General features: G+C 30.3%; 1 protein-coding gene across 2 annotated transcripts; it reads left to right on the top strand.

Annotated features, from left to right (window-relative positions):
* Positions 1 to 1861: 1861 nt before the first annotated feature.
* Positions 1862 to 23932, top strand: LOC135930048 (ceramide transfer protein-like). 2 transcript variants are annotated; one of them, XM_065466828.1, is made up of 13 exons: positions 1862 to 2164; positions 8217 to 8483; positions 8981 to 9302; positions 15146 to 15382; positions 15660 to 15805; positions 16696 to 16791; positions 17126 to 17209; positions 17486 to 17593; positions 18633 to 18806; positions 18925 to 18988; positions 20757 to 20974; positions 21996 to 22140; positions 22860 to 23932. In XM_065466828.1, exons 1-13 carry the CDS (start codon positions 1928 to 1930, stop codon positions 22985 to 22987), a joined length of 2226 nt encoding a protein of 741 aa, XP_065322900.1. In that variant the 5' UTR covers positions 1862 to 1927; the 3' UTR covers positions 22988 to 23932. The 2 variants fall into 2 exon arrangements, with proteins under 2 accessions (XP_065322900.1, XP_065322901.1); XM_065466829.1 differs by lacking the exon at positions 1862 to 2164 and adding an exon at positions 5614 to 5874.
* Positions 23933 to 24301: the final 369 nt, after the last annotated feature.

The raw sequence follows: 24301 nt of genomic DNA on the forward strand, positions 1-24301 counted from the left end.
TCCAAATCATTAAATATACTTTCAGATGTTATATTCATAGGTATATTTTTCACAGACTTGCAGGCCCGACCCCCGAGCCGGACCTTATTTTAATTTTTTTAAATATACCCGGGCCGGGCCCGTAATTTTTTTTAAAAAAAACATCCGGGTTGGGCCTGGAAATTTTTTTAAAAAAAACATCCGGGTTGGGCCTGGAAATTTTTTTAGGAAAAATATCCGGGCCGAGCTGTATATTTTAAAACCAAATATTTTAAATCGCCATTATAAGCTATAAAAATCAAAAATAAATATAATTTATTTTAAAAAAGGTCCGGGCCCGAAAATTTTATTTTCAAAAAAGCCGGGCGGGCCTGAAAATTTTTTTAAAAAAAACCCCGGGCCGGAAAAAATTTAAAAAAAAAATCTGGGCCGTGTCCTGCAAATAGTATCTCTGCAAGGCTCTGTTATTCTTCTTAAAAAGGAGAATGGTCTCTCATTAGTTTACTAAAGAGCTGCTAATATATATATAACCATTTTAATACATTGGGAGTATAATCTAAAATGTGTTTGAAATAATGCAAAGCATCCATAGCATTTTTTAGGACTGTATCAACAATAGTTAATCTTTTAATCATAGTTATTCAGCTAATAAGGCATCATAAGATATTTTAACATCTTCATGATAAAAATATAACAAATATTTATATTTTTTTTCTATCACCATATGAAAAAGGTAGGGAGAGGGGACATTTGTTTTATAATACTCTTCTACTGATCCTATATTAATGTTTTGACGATGAGCTTGCTTGCTGCAAGTTGATGGGGACAAATATTACACATGTATAGCTTTCTTGACTCAACAATAACATATAAAATATGAAATTCTTCATCAACATTAGCTCTAATTTCCTTGAGTTCTAATAAAATGCTCTCTGTTTTTGAAAAGTATTGCATAAAATAGTTGTATAATTAAATAATACATTCTAATGAAAAAAAAAATTTGGAATAAGTATTGAATCCAATAATTTTCTTGCTTGGAGGAAATATTTCTTTCAAGCCATTGTGATATTTCAGTAATAGCAATAATAATCGGCTCTTCTAACTCCATAAAAGCTGTTACTGGTTGATGGCGGAGAGTCCATCTCATTGGACAAGCTTGCAATTTCTTTCTCCCTGTTGGACAAGGAGTTTCAGAGATAATTATTATTTGACTAGAAATTTAGATAAATATTACGCAACTAGAGAAAATAATAGATAAATTACGCCAAGGAAAACTTGAAATTGAAATTAATTGATAAAATAACTTAGTAGATGAATGTGATAAATAAATGTAATTAAATATATATATATATATGAGATAGGAATAAATATTAACAAGTATAAATTAATATTAACAATATTATTTATGAAAAATATAATCCGGCACCTGAATTATTTGGCTTTAGGGGGAGGGGGGGGGTTTGTCCCCCTGCCCCCCCTCTCCGTACGCCAATGCATTACAGTGTTTATCAAGAAACTTTAAATTATTAAATTGAAGAAAATTTAACTTAAAAAATGTTATTTAATAAAAACAAAGAACATTCTAGAGATTAATTATTATATCTTAAATGTAGAAATTTAATATCTTAGGATTCAGATTTTTTTAATCTTATTGACTATAAACTATTAATATTTATAATATGATTAAGTCTATACTGGCTATTATTAGTCAATCAATATATACTCATCGGCTAAATAAATTGTTCTCTGATATATTTGTTTTTCTAAAAACCTAGGTATTAGGTTAGGCATATATTTAATAAGTTAAATATATATTTCAATTTAATTTTAGAATTTTTATTATTGTTATTTATCGACCAATCAATTATCCCTCGTTGAGATCTAAATTATTTAATTTTTTTGCGATATACACCCCCTCATATGTTCATGAGATTATTTGAATAACATAATGATGACCGAAGAAGAGGGTGCTAATTTGAGTGATGACGATGATTTCATCGAAGAAAATATATATTCTGGACTACCTGAAATTCATGGCACATTGAGCAAATGGACTAATTACATCCATGGCTGGCAAGATCGATTTGTAATATTGAAACAGGGTACCTTAAGCTATTATAAATCAGAAGATGATGTGGAATTCGGATGCAGAGGCGCTGTTAGCCTATCCAAAGCTGTTATTACGGTTTATTTTATACATTACTCAATATAATTAATTCATGTTTATTTTATTTACTACTCATCAATTAAATCTTTATCTTAAATTTTAATAGAATTTTCGCTAAATTATAAAAGATTTAATCGAGAGAAAAGTAATTTACAACATTCACAAATTGGAAGATAAGGATAATTATTATTTATCGAGAGTTCTTTTGAGGACATTTATAAAATGTTTTTGGCATACATCTTAATTTCAATTATTAATATTAATAATATGAGTAGCTTAATTGAAATGTCTTCAGATTTATAATTAGCATGTATAAATGCATTCTTTTTTTGTTTACAGCAAAACCTATCTTTTAAAAATATTTACCCTACAGAAATATGTGGAACAATAAATACTTCATAAAGCAAATTGTAATTTTATTTTAAACTATTATTTTTGCAATATTACTTTATATGCTGCTTTACCACCATATAATATTAGTAAACTTGTTTGTTTTAATGACCAGAGCCACTAAAGTCATGAATTTACTAAAATTAGTCTTGGATAACTTCCATTGCTAACATGTAATAGTATGTTTTATTGATTTACTATGTTTCATACTATTCTATTTTATTGGGCTGCTTATATTGTGCAGATCTAAAGCTGTGATTATTTTGCATCCCATTTCATTAATCGAGTTAACTTCCATATTTTTATGTGTGAATTACATTTATTCCCTCCATTTCTCGGTGTATTGGCATAGCCAGGCCAAAGATTACATGGAGCAGGCCAAAAATCATTTTAAAATTCAAGCTACAGTGTTGTGATGATTTAATGAAACATATTGACGATTAAATTTAAACCCATTCATATAAATGATAATATTTGCAAAAATAATTAAAATATAGACAAAGTATTATTGAAATTTCTTTTATTATTTCTTTTGTTGTACAGTTGTAAAGATTATAATTATATATGCATGTGTTTAAATTAAATCGTCAATATGTTTCATTAAATCATTACAACACTGTAGTTTCTAGTCCAAAAAGTATCTTTTTAATATTTCACTTTTTCCATTTTATTTCTTTGATTATTCATGTTCAATCAAAAATTTTCCTCTACCCCAAATTCATTTTTGTGTCTTCTATAATTCCCTATCTCCTTTCAAATGAATTGTATGTGTTTATTCACTTTTTTTAAAACTGAATCAGCAGTAATAATGCAACCCTTAAAGATAACGCATTAACTATAAATGCAAGCCGGGATTCTTTAGCACTCGCCTGAAATTGATATGAAATATCTAATTTTTTTTAAAACCATTATTCAAATTTAGGGGTAATGATTACTTTTAATGTTCTAGTTGCCAAGTCTCGCAAATATTGTTATTTTAATAGATACAATACCTGGCCTAAAAATGTGTCTAAATATGGATATAAATACTTTTATATAAATACAGGCACGACATTTTTGTGCCTAGATACTGTTGGAATACGAAATCGTTTAGATGATAGAATAGTGAATTTATTGTATAGAATGTATTTTGGATCTCACTGACGAATATATAAAAATCATTTTTTGGATGATAAATATTGACTTCTTCAGAATAAAAGAAAATATCTAGTCACAACTAAATTTTTACGATTATAAATCAATTTGAAATGAAAATACAAAAGTAAAATATCATCCTTCTTGTGGTTGATATATGCATAACACTTAAAAATTCTGCTAACAGCATCCATAAATACCGGCTAATAATTAATCAAATCGATTATGACTATACTTAAACTCCTTCCCTCCCCCTACCAAGTCGAATTTTTTCTAATATGACCATTAACATTTTTTACCACTTTTAATTTACATTCATCCTCTAATATGCCCCCCCCCATCCAATCCTTACCCTGGCGAATCGTGGAATTTCCATTATGATGCACCTTTTAATTATTATTAGTGGACTTCGATTTACCTACTGTCAGTATCCAAGTTCCTGTATAAGAATATATTTTAAATTTCGTAATCCCTAAATATCATCGTTAGGATCTCTCTACTGTAGTTACTCTCCGAATACGCGGAGGCAATCAGTCCCCCCCCCCCATTCTCTACATCATTATGGAGCCGGACTGGGGCGTCCATGGCTAAAATAATTTAAGGTTTGGATCACAAGGTTAAAGTTTCCTGAATGTTCCATATCAATTATTGTTCGGTATTGATTTCAGCATTATTTTATTTATGTTCCACTTTGACGTCACACCAGGATTCGGACAAATCTTCAAATTTTGGGTAATATAATAACTGACCCCCCCCCCTCCCCCCCCAAAAAAAATCCTAACTGTTTTGTTACCTCTAATTTTTTTTCGGCTTCCATCTTTTTTTTCTGTTTTCGTCGTTATATATTTTTTTTAAAAATGTCATAACCAGAGTTTGGAGTGGAACTTCGTACACCCGGAACTGCGATTAAAGAACCGGAATTAGATCTCACTTTTTGCAGGAACCAAGGCCATTTTTTAAAAAATATTTTAGAACCGGAAATAGAACTCGTTTTTTTAGTTCAGGTTATCCAAATTCTGGTCATAACTTTTTAAATTTAAAAAAAAAAATTCATTTCTCCCAGTTTGATCTCATTGTTGGACCAGAAATTTGGTAAATGACATAACCCTCCATTCACAGTTAGCGCCAATTCTAGACAGACGATTCATTCATTACAAAACATTTTGAAGCGCCGTTGAATATAAATCAGCTGGTGATACGCTATTTCTTTTTTCTCAAATAGTTTTTTTAGTGCAGATTCTTTGCGCGGGAGACTAAAATGGCGTACCATAATCTAATTTATATATGATACACAGTTTAAATATATTAAAAATGGCTGAATCAAAATTTGCATAAAAGAAAAAGAATACCTGGTTTTGCCAGTATATAACCAAACCCTTTTCCCATATGGTGGTTAAATCACAAAGTTTAGTATAATTTTAACTAAAATCTTATCGAAGTTTTTTTTAGCAACACTATTCTAGTCTCATTGCCCTACATTAGCTCTAATATTATATTTTTAATGGATATGTCAATCAATTTAGAGCAGTTGCATCAAATATAGGTTAAGGCTGACTAAAAAGTAAGTTAAAAAGATTTTAGACGTAGACTCACGTTTTACGGCCATCTTTTATAGCTATTAATGATCATATCATAGATAGGAAATCGGGCTTATTTCCTTCCAAACCTTTTAATTGTGCTTCAATCGGCCTCAACAGAGCTGGAGAAAAAGCTATCTTATGTTTTTTGAAATTAAAAGAGACTCCCGCTCCGATAGGTATTTATTTTACTAGGTATATTCCCGTGATTCTTCCGGATATTCCTCTTTATTAGGGACATTTGATAGATCTGTTAGGAATCATCGAACGAGATATTTATCTGGATTTACAATGAATTCGCATGCCATCGTATATATTATTTAGCCTTTTGTCTTTTGTTTTGTAATAAACCTCGACTAACGAGGCTAGTAATGCATAGCACCTGTCAGTATATCGGAACGCTGAATGACAACACGATGCGCAGTTTTTACAAATTGGAAAGATAATACACTCCTCTTCTCACGAGGAGTATTATTCATACAGATATCCCAATGGAAGAATAAACTTATTACTAACTCGCGAATCTTTTATTTTCAGGCTTAGAAAACTTAAAATATAACTATTTCAATCTCAATAAATACTTCTAATGACTATTCGAAAGAAAGGAAAAACTAAAATGAAAGAATAGTAAAGAATTTTTTTTATCTTTCTTTCTTTCTTTCTTTATTTTTTATCATTACAAAAATGAAGCCATGAAATATTTGACTCATATTTTCGAAAAACTTTTTTTAAAAAATTTTTTAATCCGCTTATAAACATAAAAATTGAAGAGAAAAAAATGTTAACAAAGATTGTCCAAGGGATATCATTTTAAAACAATCAAATTAACTACTTTTTATTTAAAGAAAAAAAATACGAATATTTTATTGTTAACACTGCTAGCTAATTATACATTCCGCACAACACACTTTCTCGTTTTATAAGTGAATTAATTATTATTTTTTTATAATTTAGACTTGCGTAAATTTTAATTTTAAGATTTCTTTAAATTGATTTTAAAAAGGAAGGAAGGAAGGAAGGAATTTTAATTTTAAGATTTGTTTAAATTGATTTTAAAGATTTTAAAAAGGAAGGAAGGAAGGGAATAAATATACTTAATAATGCGCACAAATTGAATTTTTCAACGCAGCTTTTTAAAACGCAAATAAACAAACGTAAACGTAAATTGAACCCTTAATCGTTAATTTTTATTTTTAAATGAAACGTCTAAAATTTAAAACAAAAAAAAATAATAAAAATGCATTTAAAATCGTTCAATTTATGCGCACTATAAGTCCTGTATCAGACTTATTTTTTTTTGCAATCCGATTGGCCAAGAAGTGTTTTTTATCGGACCTATCCCATCTTACCTTTTTTTCTTCATATCTAATCCAATTTAATCCGAATTCCGGGCTGAAAATAAAAATTAAAGAAAAATATTGGATAGAATAAAAATAAGATTTTGAATTAATGGAAAAAAGGCGTTAGTTTGTGTCCCAAATATCAAATAAAAAATATCGATTCGCAAACTTTTGAAACTTTAATCGAAAAAGAAGAAAATAAAAATTTTTAAAAAATAGGCATACGATTTCAATTAAAATTTTAAATCATATAAAAGTTTTAAAACTTTTCGATTTTTAAAAAAAAAATAATTTTGGACATAGAAGTCTGCGTAAAGGTTTATCCGGGCTCGAGAGTTCGGAATAAAAACAAATACCTGTAAAAAGTTTTTTTTTATCCTGATTTTCTTGGTTACTGGAAGAATGAAAAGTCTTAGGCGCCATTTTGTTTTCCCACGTGAATAATTGTAATCGTTTAGACCAATTTACTTGGCCATGATGAGTTCAAGGTTTCTCTTGGTCTTCTAATTAGATTCAATAATGGTGGCAGAACACCGTTGCAGGAGTTGCGGTTTTCGTAATGGGTGGCTTATGTCGCCATGGCGGGGCGGATTCAACAATATTAGGTGGCCGCCTGCTTCACGAAAACGTTAGCATTCTATTGTAATTAATTAACTTCGATTCCCCAACCATCTCAAACCCCAAAATCTTTCTCCTTCGCGACCATAAGAGACCAGCCGATGTTACGCTTACTGGATGGGAGGGGAGTAAATTTTTATAATGGGACACTTCTCTGTTAATATCTCTACTTCCAACTTTAACAGCAGCCCCTGGTTTACAGCAGGAGATCATCTAAATAAACATATACTCACTGCTGACCCCCCCCCCCCCCAATGATAAGGTCTAGCCCTGCTTTATGCCAGTGGGAAACCTTTTGGAATTTTATTATTTAAAGCGCGGGCTTGAACTTCTCAATGGGAGTTTTATCCGTTATGCCCATTTCGCCCCTTAATTTCCCGTTTACTTATTACACTATATAAATTTCCGAGATTTAATTTATTTATAAAATATTCTTTATGCGGGAAAATTAAAATGGCGCGTGGCTTTTTTAAAAATATCTTTATGGACTTGTTTGTTGTTATAAAGATTATTTATTTGTCTCTCTCTCTCTCTCTATTCCATAAAATTAAAATCGATTTTCTTTTTACCGTCTACTTGGTATTTTTCTTCCCCCTTCTCTTTTGCAAACTGATTAAATATAACTTTAAAGAAATGTGATCCTTCCCTTCCCCATTTTTTTTTATAGATTGTGATAGTTAATTTTAAAAAAATATATATTTAATAATCGATAATCTTATAAAAAAAAGAATGATTGATCAGAATCGATAATCTATAGATAATTATAGATACGTAATATACACGGGGGTCTGGCTATATATATATATATTATATATATTTTTGAATCACTCGAAACTTGTTTTATATTTTAATTATATATTATATATATATATTATTTATTTTTTTCGCTATAATTTTAAACTCCTTTTGAAAGAAAGGGATTTGGAGAATTTTGAATCTTAGAACAGAAAAAGTGAAGGAAAGGAAAATTGTATAAATATTAATAATGAAATTTTATTGGCTCATTTTTAGCCCCACGAGCTGGACGAGCTCCGTTTTGACGTGACGGTCAACGACAACGCCTGGTACCTGAGAACCAACACGGACCGGGAAAGGTTCCGATGGATGGAAACCCTGGATTTTTACAAATCTTGTCGGATCAATAACGCCAACTCTAACGGTAGTAATGACGATTCCGGATTTGGCAGCGAAAATAGCTTGCTGCTCAAGAGACAACCTTCCTCCCTATCCATAACTTCCGGCACCAGCCTGTCCAGTTACTCGGCCTGTTCCGTTAAGGTTTAAATTTTTAAATGCTTTAAATTAGAGAATTGAAGACCCGACTCGAAATGCGGGGACGGTTCTGGTCAAACAAATATTTGTCAGATACTGCGACCAGACTACTTAAAATTTTTGAATTGTGTTTAAGGGATTATTGAAAGGAATGGAAAAATGGATAAGTTAAAAGGTTAATGGAATTTTGGTTGACAGGTATCAACTTTTTTCGGTCATTTATTTATATTCGGATACCAATTTATTCTATATCATTTTATGTGGATTGTTCTGTTCGATCAAGATTTCGTTCATTTTTTTTTCGACGGCACCATGATGATAACATACTAATAAAAACACGACGTTTTTTTTTTTGATTTAGAATTCTAAAATGAATTTATCATATCTCTATGTATCCCAAAGGATGTTGTATGATCAAAGAAAGGAATCTTTTTGAAAATTAAGATTTTAAATATGCATTTTCATTCAAGCACTCATATTACGCATTTACACATAATTTTTAGAGGGGCCTAGGACTGAGAGAAAAGCTGGCCGAGATGGAGACCTTCCGTGACATTCTCAATCACCAAATCGACAATTTGCAGCACTACTTCGACTCCTGCCTCCGTCTCAATCATCCGCCGTGCGGCAACGGTTGCAACAACAGACTCAGGCCAAACGTGATCGGTGAATCCGTTTGCACCCACTATGAAAATGGGTTCAAACCCGACGACGATTCCGACACCTTCAACTCCTTTAGCGCCAATAATATCGGCAATGCGACCAAGTCCCAATCGTCCCAACCACTGGCGACCCATAGGCGAACGCCTTCCTTACCCGTTACCTGTGAGTTTTGTTAAATGTGATAGAATCGCTTTATCGCCACCATTATTAGCTATTTTCCTCCCCCCCCCACCTCCCAAAAAAATAGTGTGATTTAGCAAATAATAGTGAATACACGTTTCGCGGGACCGAATCAAATAGCGAAACTATTTTTCTTCCATATTTTTGTGGCTAATCTTAAATTTCTTTTATATAATCGGAATCGAAAACTCCGGATAAGTTTGGTGGATGGGATAGATGAATCAATTAATCTTAGAGACCTGCAGCATTTGTCCCCGGCCCGGATTTTTAAAAAAAAAATATTATATTTATTTTTAATTTTTATAGTTAATAATGGCAATTTAAATTATTTGATTTTAATATTCGGCCCAACCCGGTTATTTAAAAAAAAGATTTTATAGATCCAGCCCGGATATATTTAAAAAAATTAAAATACGGGTCGGGTCTCTAGGACTGATTAATCTGACCCTGGGTAAATCCAAGAATCTGAGTCCCTCTCCTCAAATTTAAAAAAGGAAATGAAAATGATTCTTAAAAATGTTTATTTGGTGTTTAAAATTAGCAGAATTTACAGATCGTGGAAGTATCCATTTAAAGAAAAATTTTCGGAATTTGAACTATGGTCCAGTTCTCAATTTCGATTTATAAACCTGGGCTGAATATGTATCATTTAATTCGAGGATATTTTGACGATTGACATTTGGTTAGGAGGTCAACCATATTTAAGCTTTAAAATTATTTTGACTAATAATTTTTTTAAATCCATTTTTTTTAAAAATGTTATGCCCGTGTAATGCATTATGCTTTATTATTAGATCCCTATAACTTATCAAAGATTTGTAAGAATATTTTTTGAATATTTAAAAAATAATTATTTTATATAATCAATTTTTTTTTAAATTTATATTTTAGCTAGAGATGTAAAAAATGATAAAAAAAACAAAAAAATTTGTTTTTTATCAATAAAATTTGTAAAAAAAAAACAAAATTTTTAAAAAAAATATTTCTTATAAAAAAATAAAAAGTTAGTTTTTTTATAATAAAAAATTTTACAAAATGAGCAAGTTATAAAAATAATTGCGATAATAAAAAATTTGCAATAAAATGTTGCAGAATATATTTTCTATTAGGATAATAGTGATAAATCTTTTGTATTTTAAACGTTTATTTTTTTCCCGAAAAAACTGTTTTTTTTCCACCAGGATTCTGTACTTCAATTTGGGTTCAAATTAAAATTGTTTGGTTTGGCATTTTGAGACCTCAGACTAAACAGAGACCGATTTACGAGCAACCCATAGAACACGGGGTAATATGGACGGGTAGGTTCGGACTTCAGAAAATCGATTTTCGATTAAGTTTTTTTATCAAAATTTCCCCCTTAAATATAGAGTTTAAAATTTCTGAACCTTTTATACAATGTTGTAGCCTGAAAACTATACCCGAAACCTGAAATTATAAGAAAAAAATTGTTTTTTTTTGGAACATTTTTAAGAAGACATTTGAACAGATGATTTAATAACCTTCACTGCTAAATATTAATCATTTATGATTGTGGCTATAAAAGCCTGGAAGGAATAAACAATATATATTTTTTAAAAAGTTTATGACGCCTGAAGGAAAGAAAAGAAAGAAAGAAAGGCTCATTTGTTATGACGGGTCACTACGAACGGTCAATTTATATTAAAGGGATGGGAACCCATTTTAGGGGGTAAAATTTATGAAAATTATTTTTTAAAAACCGTTATTTTAAATTGTTTAAAATTCGTTTTTATTTTTATAAGAAATTGATAATTTATTGCGCAGTAATCGTGAGTATGTGTCGCGTTTTCTTGAAAGAATTGATCAAGAAAGAAAGAGAAAACATAACTACGTTTTGCGTTTCAAAACTATAAGACTTCGAAGATATAAACCTAATCATTATCTGTTTCATCTAATATACTAGGCTATGATTAAGTTTTTCACTTAGTTGAGTTAACAATATAATTATATACTAGTTATCATTTTCTTTCTTTCTTTGTTTTTTAAAGAAAAAGTTACCTCAAAAATAATATTTGTAGCATTAGAATTTGAGATTTAAATCGATAATTCGTTATAGTTTTGGTTTTTTTTGGCCAAAATTTGTTTTTACTTTTTCTAACTTTCTACTATTTTATAATTTTTTTTTTCAATTTTACAAACAACAAAAAAAAAAATTCAAAAATTTGAAACCAAACTTAATTTTAACCACATCGTGATTATTTTTCTCATTATTTTTTTTCTTCAAATTTTTTGATATGATGTTAACTCTCTTAATTTCAATTATTTCGATAATTCTAGCCAGCACCTGGAAAAAAAATTAGTAGCCTCCTATCTTAAGTCATGAAATTTCTAAGAAGAAAATGTCGACTCCACTAATTTCTAAAAACCTGGTTAGAGAGGGAGAAAGAAAGATTTTAATAGTGTTTGTTGAACGGCTAGATTTAGCCAATTTTAAATTAAGATATTAATTTCGTTAATAGATTGTCCAAACCTTTCTGCCATATACGAGTAAAATCATCAGGCTCGCGATTGGGATATAATAACTTTAAAGAACACTTGATTTTAAAAGTAAAATACTAGGCTCCGTCATGGGCAGTATAGTTTGATTGTATCATGAAAACCGATATTAAAATAATAAAGAAAGCGTTTGTTTAATTTCTTTTTTCCCTATTTCTTTTTACCCCATTAACTACAAGGCTTCATTAGAATTCGGAGGCACTTATGGCTTAAAATTTAAAACTAAATATTTTTTTCAATGGAAATGACTGGGGGAATCAATCTTATTAAAAGCTTGATATTGTTGGTATCAACAGATAATGGGTTTTGAAATGATACACTTTAAGTTCGGAATAGGTCGACTGCCCGAATATTCGGCCCACGGGCCGATAACCATCTCACTGGCCGGCCGGATAACTTCACAAAACGGGTCGGGTCAGAAACTTGCTCGTAATTCCCCGGGTCAGACTTGGTCGCATGGGATACCTAATACTGATTACAAGTCTTAAATGATAATTTACGAAGGTAAAATGCCGTATCATATGTAGAAAGGAAATTCAAGTTCCAAAAAATATTACGTTTACATTTATATTTATTAATAAATAAATTTTATTTACTGACCCTTTTAAACCTTTTTACCTGTATACAATTTTTTCCCCTCTCCCAACTCTCTACTCTGCATCTCTCGTAAAAATATATAATATTTTTTTTGTCGTTGAAAAATTGTCATTTTGCGAAAAAAAAAACTATTAATTTCCATCAATTTAAGAAACACTTACAATGTCATGCTTAGATTAAAAGTATTAAAACATATTTAATAACTTTTAAAAAAATATGATATTTTTATAAAGTATTAAAATGTCCTTGACTGAAATTTCGACCAAAGTTTATTTTTTTTTTCAAAAAAAAGAAATAATTTTTCAATTTATCTTGAACTAAAAAAATAGACAATTATATACATTTTTTTAAAAAAATTATTTTTTGAATTTGAAAGGGGGATGGGGGGGGGTGCAGTCGTCTTTATTTTTATTAAATCTGATCTCGATTTAAATCATAATTTTTTTAAGAAAAAAAATCATTAATTTAAATCAATTTTTTGGGGAAGTTGATTATATATTCTAAATGGGCAAAGATGCGGATCCATTAATTTTTTTATAAATGTTAATTTTAACATTTATCAAGAGAAAATTGTTTTATATATATTGTCTTAGTTTCTGTTATCGTCTTTCTTTCTTTCTTTCTTTTCTTTTCTTTTCTTTTCTTTTCTTTTCTTTTCTTTTCTTTTCTTTTCTTTTCTTTTCTTTTCTTTTCTTTTCTTTTCTTTTCTTTCTTTCTTTTCTTTTCTTTTCTTTCTTTCTTTCTTTCTTTCTTTCTTTCTTTCTTTCTTTCTTTCTTTCTTTCTTTCTTTCTTTCTTTCTTTCTTTTTTGGTAAACGGCTCTGAGTCTATTTTAAAAAAATGGCTAACTCGATATTTAGTCCAGGAAAATATTAGGCAAGTCTGAAGATTTTGGTTATAGATGGCACGAAGGTTCTGACATCTATTCCCGAAATCTCGAGGTTTATTAGACAATATTTTTCTGGCTAAAATATCAAGTTGGCCGTTTTTAAAAATCGGCTCAAATCGAGCCGTTTAACAATACTAGTTTCAGTACCATTTTATTTCTGATGCTTCAACAATGATGTCGGAGAACTAATAGTAGTGGATGGACAGAAGGAACCTTTAGGATTCATCTAAACCTATCAACTTAAGGTATTCCGCTATTTCATTTATCATTTATCGAATAATCATCATTCCAACTTTCTTATTTTTAAGTTGTACATAGACTGAGGTTTTCTGAGATAGATGGTCCTCGTAATTCATGATTACATTTTTTTTTATACACTGCTTGATCCCTTTAATTTAATTTTATTAAAAGAATTGCGAGCTCCTTTTTATGACCCCCACTATAAATTAATAAGAAACATTTTAACTTAAAATTTTTGCCCAGACCCGGTTTTAAAAGTTTTTATTCGCCCGGTTCGGGTTTTATATTTTCAGGCCTGGCCCGGATTTTTTTAAAAATATATTACAATTTTTAATTTTTATAGCTAATAATGGCGATTCAAAGTATACATCCTGACCTTTAGACCCGACCCGGGTATATTTAAAAATTTGCAAATCTCTGATAAATATCTAGTTATGTTTAAAAAATTTGCAAATCTCTGATAAATATCTAGTTATGTTTAAAAAATTTGCAAATCTCTGATAAATATCTAGTTATGTTTAAAAAATTTGCAAATCTCTGATAAATATCTAGTTATGTTTAAAAAATTTGCAAATCTCTGATAAATATCTAGTTATGTTTAAAAAATTTGCAAATCTCTGATAAATATCTAGTTATGTAAAATTCCACCTATGAAAAATGTCTCATTAAATATTTATTTTTTTTAAAAAATTAGATTTTTGAATTTTTTTAAAATAAAAAATCAATGTATTTAAATATGCCCCGATTCCGGCACAAAACACCACCTTACGAATTTCAAACAATTTAACCATGAATCTTTTTCGAACTCATAGTATGTATATATATATCTTTTTTTAAAGAAAATCCACACCATTTGAATAAAATCTCTTATTAACGCCGGTCGGGAATAGCACAAACCTACCTCTCCGTTTCTTTGAAGTGTAGTGTTGTAGGGTTTGACAACTGAAATCCTTCATTATTATGATACTAAATTTATAGGGTGCAATAATATTATAATATTCGTTGGTAAATTCGCGGAGACATAGAAATTACCCTAATTTGATCCCAAAATATTTAAGATTCTTAGGGAAGGATTTGAAAAAATTTAACTAAATAATAAATACTTTTTTTTTATTCGATTTATTTATTTAGGATATTTTTGTCCCCTGTTTATTTATTTTTTTCCATAATTAATTGTATATTTAAACCAAAAAATAATTATCCAAATGCCAACTAAATGATAAATCTTTTAGAGAGTATATTAAATGAATACATAGATGTTAATAATTGATAAAAAGAAAAATCAAGTACCGAAACATTCCAAAAACTGGAAAAAATTACTTTTGGTTTTGGCTGTAACAAGCAACATAAATTCCGGGGGTATATATAAAATAATCAAGGCCAGCTAGCATGATTGGATAAGATATTTTTTTTATGAGATAAGTGAACATTTTCGCAAAATTATATATTTTGTCCTTTTAATTCTTTACCAGCTGGTTAAGACAAAAGAAAATAAATAAAGAATTTATCAAGGCGAAAGATATTTTTATGGCGATTAACATTAACAATAAAACTATCCTTCAATTCTACATTTTTTTTTATTTCAGCCATACTGTCCAAGATTGATTTGTTCGGTGCTGGCTCCCTTATAAGGGAGAAATTTAATAGGTCCCTCTTCGGCGAGTGCGATAAACCGCACTCGGAAAGGGTGGAGGACGAACCTACCGTTGACACTCGGTTGATCGAACATTTTGAAAATAACGGTACCGCCTCTAACGGGGAAGAGGGCTTGAGCGCCAACGACATCACGTTAACCACAGCCGAAGATAGACCACTTAAGAGAAGTTAAAAAGAATAGCTTATTTTATCGCGTGTTTAGATTTTTTTATATCTTCACATCATACGGTATTTTATATTGGAGGATGACTTAAATAAAACAGCCTAGTTCGATTCGGATACCATATGTTCATTTTACGACCCGGTTCGAGTTTATCTTACCTGGTCGAATTAAAAAATATCTTAAAAACTTGATCAGGAATTTCAGGTTCTCTCTCTTAAAAAAAATAAGCATTTATTTTTTGCTTATAATTGCATTTTAAAATATTTATTTTGTTTTATCAGAAAATGGGTATTGGCCTCAGAGCCTAGATTTTAAAGGCGAAGCCTTCACCTTCAAAGCCACAACTTCGGGACTCATAGCCACCCTCTCCCATTGCATCGATATACTCTACCAGAGGGAGGAGCATTGGAAGAAAAAATTGGAAAAGGTCCTTATCATAAATTACTTTAAAAGTGACGATTATATTCTATTACAGTCACTTTTTGGTTTTTTATAAATAAATTCCCCGTTTTTTTAAACGTTTTTTTCCTCCGCGAATTAAACGTTTAAAAATTTGGCGCTTTCCTTGAGAAACTTTAAACCGGCATTTTACTAAAAATTTTGCACTTGAGAAGCTCACTACAGATAATCGATGTCGGTAAAATATCCCTTGCTGAAATTTTTTTTTAGACAACAATGTATACACCCATTTTTTTTAGAAAATATCCTAAACGAAGTAAAAATTTCAAAATTTTTGCAGATACTTTTGGAACACAACTCTATCCCAACATCGGGTTTTAGTCCATATCCAATATATTATATCCTTCCTATTACGCATCAAACCTCGGCCCAATTGTGATATCCTTGATATATTTATATCCAAATTTATAGATAAATTTACTATATAGACTATTTACCGGCATCGGTTCTACATAACACGAGTCTTTTGGGCATCCATATTTACTCTTCCTAATTAACCGAGCTCCTCAAAAGCTGGCCCGGCTCATTTGAAAGATTTCTTTTTGTAAATATCCGGGCCTGGCTTAACTCCAATAATAAAATAATTCGAATAAATTATTCGATTCACATATCTAAATGGGATATTTACCTCGACCCGTCAAATTCTATCTCTGTCCTTGGGCGAAGTTTATTTCTATTTGATTGCCCCTTACTATTTCCAGCGTCTTCGAGAAATAAATCATATTTGGAAGCAGTGTGCCTAGATTTACTCCCTACCTCCCACTCCCCAATATATTTTACTCTTAATACAATTAGGAGTCCTTCCCCCCCACCACCATTTTTAATACGATTTTAATGGGTACTGTAATTATGCAATAGGAAGTTGAGAAGCGGAAAAAGCTGGAAGAGCTCTGCAATCAAGCTCAAAATTTTAACCTCAAAAAAACGATGATATTTGGAGGACCCGACTTTGAAGTAAAGATTTAGTTTTCTATTTTATTGTTAATTATCCTTAATTTTTATTTTTTCGCACGTAATTATTTTTTTAAAAATTAAAATAATAAATAAATAGAAAATTAGAATGAATAAAATAAAACGCATTGTGATTTGCTTGAATCAAGCGTTTCGCGTTGCGTTACGGGGATTTTTTTTAGCGTGGTTTCTTATTACATTATTATTTGCTACTTACATGACACATACATGATATTACTATCAGTAGAGAGAGAGAACGAAATAAAGAAAGATATTAAAAAAAATACTTTTATTATTTGAAATGATTGTTGAATAATATTCCTCTTTGTTTTTTTAGGAAGGGCCCCATTGCGCTATAAAGGAGGAAGAGTTTTTCGACGCCGTTGAAACGACGCTCGACAAATTGGACAAGGAAGAAAACGTAAGAAAAAAAATATTCTCATATGATCTACTTCCATTTTTTTTTTTTTGCTTTCTTAAGATGTATTCATTTTATAAATTTAGTCTTATAACCAAGCTAATCAGAATTAACTAACTTTTATTAGAATATAATCCATTTAATAAATAGTAAGATCGCGCTATACCTTTTCCACCCTGTATACTCTAACTTTTCAGATCCTTTTTATCCCGATTAACCGCATCTACTTTCATTCAATGTTTCAGCATTTTATCTTTTTGATTTTATTTTAACGCGCAGGAACTCAAACACAGACAACAGCTGGCCTCGAAACAATCCGCGAGTTATCACTCGGCCATCTCCAAATTATCTCATCCATCCCAAAAAACCCACAGACTTTCTGGAGAGGTTAATTTATTATTGCATACCTAGTAAAAATATAATAGAAACTTGTATAGTTAACTTTTTTTAAAACCATGGAAAGGAACAAATAAATAAATAGATTGATAATTTTATAAGGAGAAAGATGGAAGGAAGAAAACGTGAACAGTGTGTAATAATAAGATCATAAATGATCATATTGCAGAGATGCATATTTTATGCCAATTCAATTTTAACCATTATCATGGGCCAATACCCAAAAATGAAAACTATTGCTCATAATAAAAACTAAACAAAAATTTGATCTACAAAATTTTAAATCTATAAACAGTAATGTAATGTTAATTTTTTTTCTCCTATCTCTTTTTTTTTAAATTTAATATTTCTCTCACAAATTTTATATTATTAAATGATAAATGAATAAACATTTAAGGAATGATAATTTTGCTTTAAAACAGAGACCTCCAGATTGGGCCGTATTTTAAAAATTTGAGCCGGCCTTGATATAAAACCCGGACCGTTCCGAAAAATTTAAATAAAACCGGGCCGGTATCGGCCAAAAAGTGTTATTGGCTCTCTTCTTATTAATATGTGTTTCAAGTTAATAACAGAATATTTTTTAAAGTTACTTTAATAACACCGCCGCCCTAGCTCACTGAAATTAGATATGAGTTATCTTGTCGAATTTAGGAATTAATGTTATTAAATTTGCCTGTCAACGATGCATGTATAGCTAAAGTTAGTAAACCAATTTGCTTAAATAACGTGATTCGCAGATTTGGCGGGAAAAAAATTCGTATAACTAATTTCAGTGATCCGCGGGGTTATAATGTCTTATCATGAAATTTTACTGGTTTAAAAAAAATACCCAATATAATTCAACCCAAAAATTACCGATTCCCTACGTGAGATTTTTGAAAGGATGTATGGTGTTTGTTATCAATCACGTTTTTAAAAAAAATTTCTTAAGACATATCAATCTGACCCAACCCCCAAAAGTAGCTAAATCTATTAATGAGTTGTTTAATATCCTTTTTTTTTAAAAAAAACTATTTTTCTCTTATAGGTAGACAGAATATTCGCCGAGCAGCTGGCAATAGCCCAAGTCGACCCCTTGTCTTACCTAAGGGACGACCGATGGCAACTTATAGCCGAGGAAGGCGATATGAAGATTTACAAACGAGAACTGGAGGAGGAAGGACTCGTTTGCGATCCTCTCAAAGCTATTCATATTGTCCAGGTTTTTTTTCTCTCCATTCCTTAATTTTGACTCATTTTCATTTAACCCTCTTTTCTTTTCTTTTCCATTCTTTTCATTTTCACATGTTTTTTTTATTATACCTTTCAAATTTTTTTAGGGCGTCACCGCTAAAGAAGTTTGCCATTACTTTTTCGACCCTAATTACAGGCACGATTGGGAAAGTAAAAATTTTTTTTGAATGAATATAATTCCATTAGATTTATTTTGACTATTCCCCCTCCCCCCTCCTTCCCCCATTAGAGGAATTAATCCAGGGTTTTGATTTTACTAACCCGAACCCAACCTCAATAACATACAGTTAACCTATCTAAGTTGGATGTTCAAATTATGAGTTCGAAATCAAATTCCTATTTACGACTACTAGAAAATGCCCTGATAAATTGCACAATTGTCCACTTTAAAAGTGGGCAGATTTTTAATTTTTTTGACCTATTTGCATAAAACCTCTTGAAAGGGGACATTGTTTTTTTGTATCATTCAGTCATTTTTTTATCATAGATTAATTTAAAACAAACAAATATAACGAGTTTTCGTTAATTAAACAATGGAGGTTGTTAAATTTTCTAAATCATACTCAAAGGAGAATGTGCTAAAAGATTTAATATTTTTAAAGGAACTGTTCGCCTATATTTATAAATCTGAAAGACATTACCAGAACGCTATGCAAATAAAACATATTGTACCAAAATAAAAATTTTTATTCGTATCTTCGTATACAACCCCCGTAGTATTTGTTGATTAAACCGCTCTAAATATCGGGTTAAACTCAATATTTTATTTAGAAATAATATTACCCATACCTAAAGATTTTGCTCATAGTTGGCACGAAGGTTTGGACATCTAGTAGCGAAATTTCGAAGCTTGAACAATTCGTTTCTGGCTAAAATATTGAGCTAGCCGTATCTCAAAAATTGGTTCAAATCGATTCGTTTAGCAACACTACCACAACCCCTTTTAAAAATTTTTTTTAACCGGAGTCCTTATCAATACCTAATGGGTCCAGAACCCTTATAATATACGTTATCTTGAATTATCATGAATACGATGAATTAAGATAATCGTTGTTTGAATTATTCGAACGAACCGATTTCATTTATCAGATGTTTTTTTTACCAATTTTTCTTCACATTATTTTGACATTTTTAACTCCGAAAAGAAAAAAAACGACATTTAACGAGTTTAATTAGAATATTATTAGTTTTGAAGTTAATATTCGCCTGATACGAATCAACCAATGAATAATATTCGAATACGAATAATTTATTAAAATAATCCGAACTGATATTCGTTAATATTATTCAAAAAATATTAAATGATTGATTCGATTCTTAAAATCGGAATAGTCATTCCATATCAAATCAAATCGTTTTACAACATAACCATCTCAGATGTCGATAAAATTTGGTATGTAGGTTAAATGTAGTCTTGTAATGGACGAATTCAAAATTTTAGCCTCCTAGTTTTATTAAAATTGAGAGATGTAGGGCTTCCAAATAACTCTTAAATAATTGTTACAAATTTTTAACCGGAAATATCAAAAGACTTAAATTAAGATATTCACAAGAATTTTTTTTAGGGTTATAAAATGAGTTATAATATACATTTATTGTGGTAAAGTTATCCTAATTTTGAAAAATCATTATTTTCGAAATGACTAAGTAGATCCACTTCTACATCTCCAATTCTAGTAGAGCTAAGAAGCTAAAAATTCTGGATTCACCAATTGCAACACTTCATTTACCTATACCCTAAGCTTTATTAAAATCTGAGATAGACGGGTTGTAATTGATTTGATATGGAATGACCCCATGGCAGGAATTCGTTTTTAATATCCCTGAAATGTCTGGTCTCAAATTTTAGTCTGATAAACCGGTTTCAGGTTATTTTGGTCCCATTTAATTTGTTTGTTAAAACAATATTTTATGTAAGCTACCCTGGAAACAATGAAAATTTTGGAGGTTCTATCCGAAGATACCCTCGTATTTCACCAGATTCACAAAAGGATCTGGCCTGCGACTCAAAGGGATTCCTGCTTTTGGTCTCATATCAAAAATGTTAGCCAAAGTTCGCTATCGGAAGAGGGTAACACAAAGTGCCTAGACACCTGGTCGGTTTGCAATTATTCTAACGACCATCCCCAAGCCATAGTTATAATCCTAATTTCTTTTTTAAAATTAAATATATTTGTTCCCCATCCTTTTTTTGAATCTCGTTATGAATAAGCTTTTCCTTTTTCCTCTCATATTGTTGTTAGCTCGATTATGTTAGTTACCGGCGGGAGATCTTTCTCGGTATTTTTAGTCCTCTTCAATGACTAATTATAAAAAAAGAAGTAATTTCGTGGAAACTAGGTATAATTTGGTTTAATTAATACTTAACTAAGCTATAAATTTTTATATATTCCCCTTCCCCCTCCCCTAGAGTGCCCTTTTGTAGATGCCATCATCTCTAACAGCTATAAGTTCTTGGTTGAGGGGATTTTTCTAATCATGGCTTGTGAAGGAATAGGAAATGTTGATCAATATCTTTTTTTCTTTCTTTTTTATTTTAAGAAAAGAAAAAGAGGAATGAGGAAGATAAACCCTGTTTTCAAATTCAATTCATTGGGATTCGATCTCTCAATTTTAAATCATTCACTGATAACTTGATTTGACCGGAAATGTATTTCAACGTATATTGAGAGCACCCACACTGTAAATTTTCAGACAATTTTAAAACCTTTGAAGTATTCTATATTAATTTCCATATAGATTAAAAAAAAATACATAAAGGTTTATAGCGAAAATGGTCTGATTCTTATAGGGTAGGTGCTGGAATGCATTTCCCGTCAAATCAGATGTTTTTTTAATTTAAAAATCTCCAGCTGTGAATGATAAAAAATTTAGACAATCAATGATGTATACACACTCCTAGATTAGCGATTCATTAATTAAAAGTGTTCATACTTCGGAGTCAACTGTAGTGCCATTTTGCGTCTTTATTTATCATTATATGAATGCCAATAAAATCATTCGGCGTGCAAACCACAAAATGGCTTTACAGCTGACTCCTATGTATGAGCACTTTTAAAATAAATCTAATGAAAGAATCGCCAATCTAGTAGTGTATAATATATATATCATTGATCCCAATACGACATTTAACTTTAAAATTTTCCCGTGAAAATAGGACAATAATTGCATACGCGTCAAATTAGCTGTCTTTCTTCATTGCCAAACCATCGTCGATAATCCGCCAGGTGGAAGCCACGATATTAATTTTGCCAATATCAACCGCAAAAACGTGAAATGCAAGATAACATATTGCTCCAAAAGTAACGCATCATAATATTCTCTTTTTTTTAGCATTTTAATTACACTCCTAACAAGCCCAATTTAGGCTCTGGGCTTGATAACCAGAGGTCGGATCGTGCCATAAAATAATTTTAAAATGAAAATGGGCAGAAAAACTTAAAATATACAAATCTGATCAGGCCTCCTTAAAAATAGGCACCTCGGTAAGGTCTCTAATTATAACGCTTCTCTAAACACATGTCCCATCTACACTAACCAGAGATCAGTCCATCCAAACTAACTGGCCAGTCAAAAATTTTGGAGGTTTTTCGGCCCAGTTCTTAAATAGTAAAAGGAAGTATGAATTTGATAACATTTGCCAATTATACTTTTGGTAATTTGATTTTAAGATTAACTAATTCTCAAGATTTATATGAGTAATAAGAAAGAAATCGAGAGAAAGAAAGAGAAATAAAAATAAAGGCTTTGGCTAACTTAGATCGTTAATTCGTCCACTTTTCTGATTGGTGGTTTATTTAATAGCTGTAAATTAAGATCACATCTTAAATATTGTTAAATAATTACTATGGAATTATATGATATATAACTAAATGCACAAATCGAATAATTACTTGCATATAAATAATGATATGGTCCATTTTGAAAAATGAACCAAAATACGATCAAAGGAAGCCCTTCCCAAAATAAAGATTTTCTTTTCCATTATTAATTCATTCTTAATTTTATTGCGGCGTTTCAGTTAATCCCGGAGGCTGGACTCCCCCGTCCGTCCTGCGAGCTGTTTACAAAAGAGAGTACCCAAAATTCCTCAAAAAATTCACTTCCTACGTCAAAGACATGACTAAGAATAAAGAACTCTTATTCTGAACACCCCACACTCGGCATCGCTTACATCACAAACTATTTACATTCATATTATTTTGTACATTAAAAAAAATATCTATCGTAAATTAGACGGGTGACGCGTATTAAATTACATACCTATATATATATATATAATAAAATCTATTTTTAACTTGTTCAATGCCGGGCCTCACCCTCTTGTACATAATTAAGCTGATTGATCTATTATAAGCGATCACATAATGGAACAACTTACCAATATTCATCTATCACTTGAACACTAATATGACTATAATACTTACATTCACCCCCCCCCCCTCCACCGCCCCATATTTCCCAAAACGAGTAATCTCTATTATTATGTTTGAAATAATATCATTCAATTTTGTTTTGTTTAATTATTTTCCTTAATGATTTTTTTTTAGTGTATAATATAGGTATTAAAATTTATATTTATTATATTAAATAATATAATTATTTATTATTCGCCGTTGAAATTTTAACAAAACACCGCGTTGTATTTATTTAAAATATTTATGATATAATTTTGTAAAAAGAAGAAAATGAACTCACCCGATCTTTTACCTTCACGTGTTAGGAGTTGCCATTTTTTTTCATATTTATTATCTTCTTTCTTCATAGTTTGTCATATTTTTTTTTATGCCTAAACCCTGCATTCATAACGACATTTTTGGCGAAGTGTACGAAATATGATTATAAATTAATAATTTTAACATTAATTTTCGTTAACCTCCCCGCGAAGTAGCGTTAACTCCGAATGCAGGAATTTATATATCCGCCCTCGGTGGGTGCGGCTTTCGATAAATATTTTTTATATTCACTTCGCACAAAATTACGAAGCAAAAAATTTATCCACCATCTTTTATAGATTTTTTTTTTCTGAAAAATAGTTTTTTTTTATATATAAAAGTATTAATTATTATCAGCCAATTAATAATTATAAATTTTTTTTTAAAAAAAACGAACAATACGATTTTATTGTAATATTGTGTTTTTTTTTATTATTCATTCATTCACTCACTACCTTTTTTTTTGTTTGATATTTATGAGTAAAAGATTTAATGATTTGCTATCATTTGACTCAAGGTTAATGAATTGGGGGTAGTGTTGTTAAGCGCCTCGATTTGTATCGATTTTTAAAAACGGCTATCAATATTTCATCCAGAAAAATATTACGCAAGTCTGAAGATTTTGCTCATAGAAGGAACAAAGGTTTAGACATATATTATAGAAATCTCCTAGGCTTAGGCAATATTTTTCTGGCTAAGTTCGCCGTTTTGAAAAATAGGCTCAAAACGAGCCGTTTAACAACCAACA

This window comes from Gordionus sp. m RMFG-2023, chromosome 5 (assembly GCF_954871325.1).
Source record: "Gordionus sp. m RMFG-2023 chromosome 5, tfGorSpeb1-WG-v2, whole genome shotgun sequence".
Taxonomy (NCBI): domain Eukaryota; kingdom Metazoa; phylum Nematomorpha; class Gordioida; order Chordodea; family Parachordodidae; genus Gordionus; species Gordionus sp. m RMFG-2023.

Bases quoted from the DNA above. Each gene is read 5' to 3' on its own strand.
- LOC135930048 (XM_065466828.1), top strand. From the start codon at position 1,928: ATGATGACCGAAGAAGAGGGTGCTAATTTGAGTGATGACGATGATTTC. The intron at 15,383-15,659 runs GTTAAAAAGAAT...TTGTTTTATCAG, and splicing joins AGATAGACCACTTAAGAGAA to AAAATGGGTATTGGCCTCAG. The intron at 18,807-18,924 runs GTTTTTTTTCTC...AAATTTTTTTAG, and splicing joins AAGCTATTCATATTGTCCAG to GGCGTCACCGCTAAAGAAGT.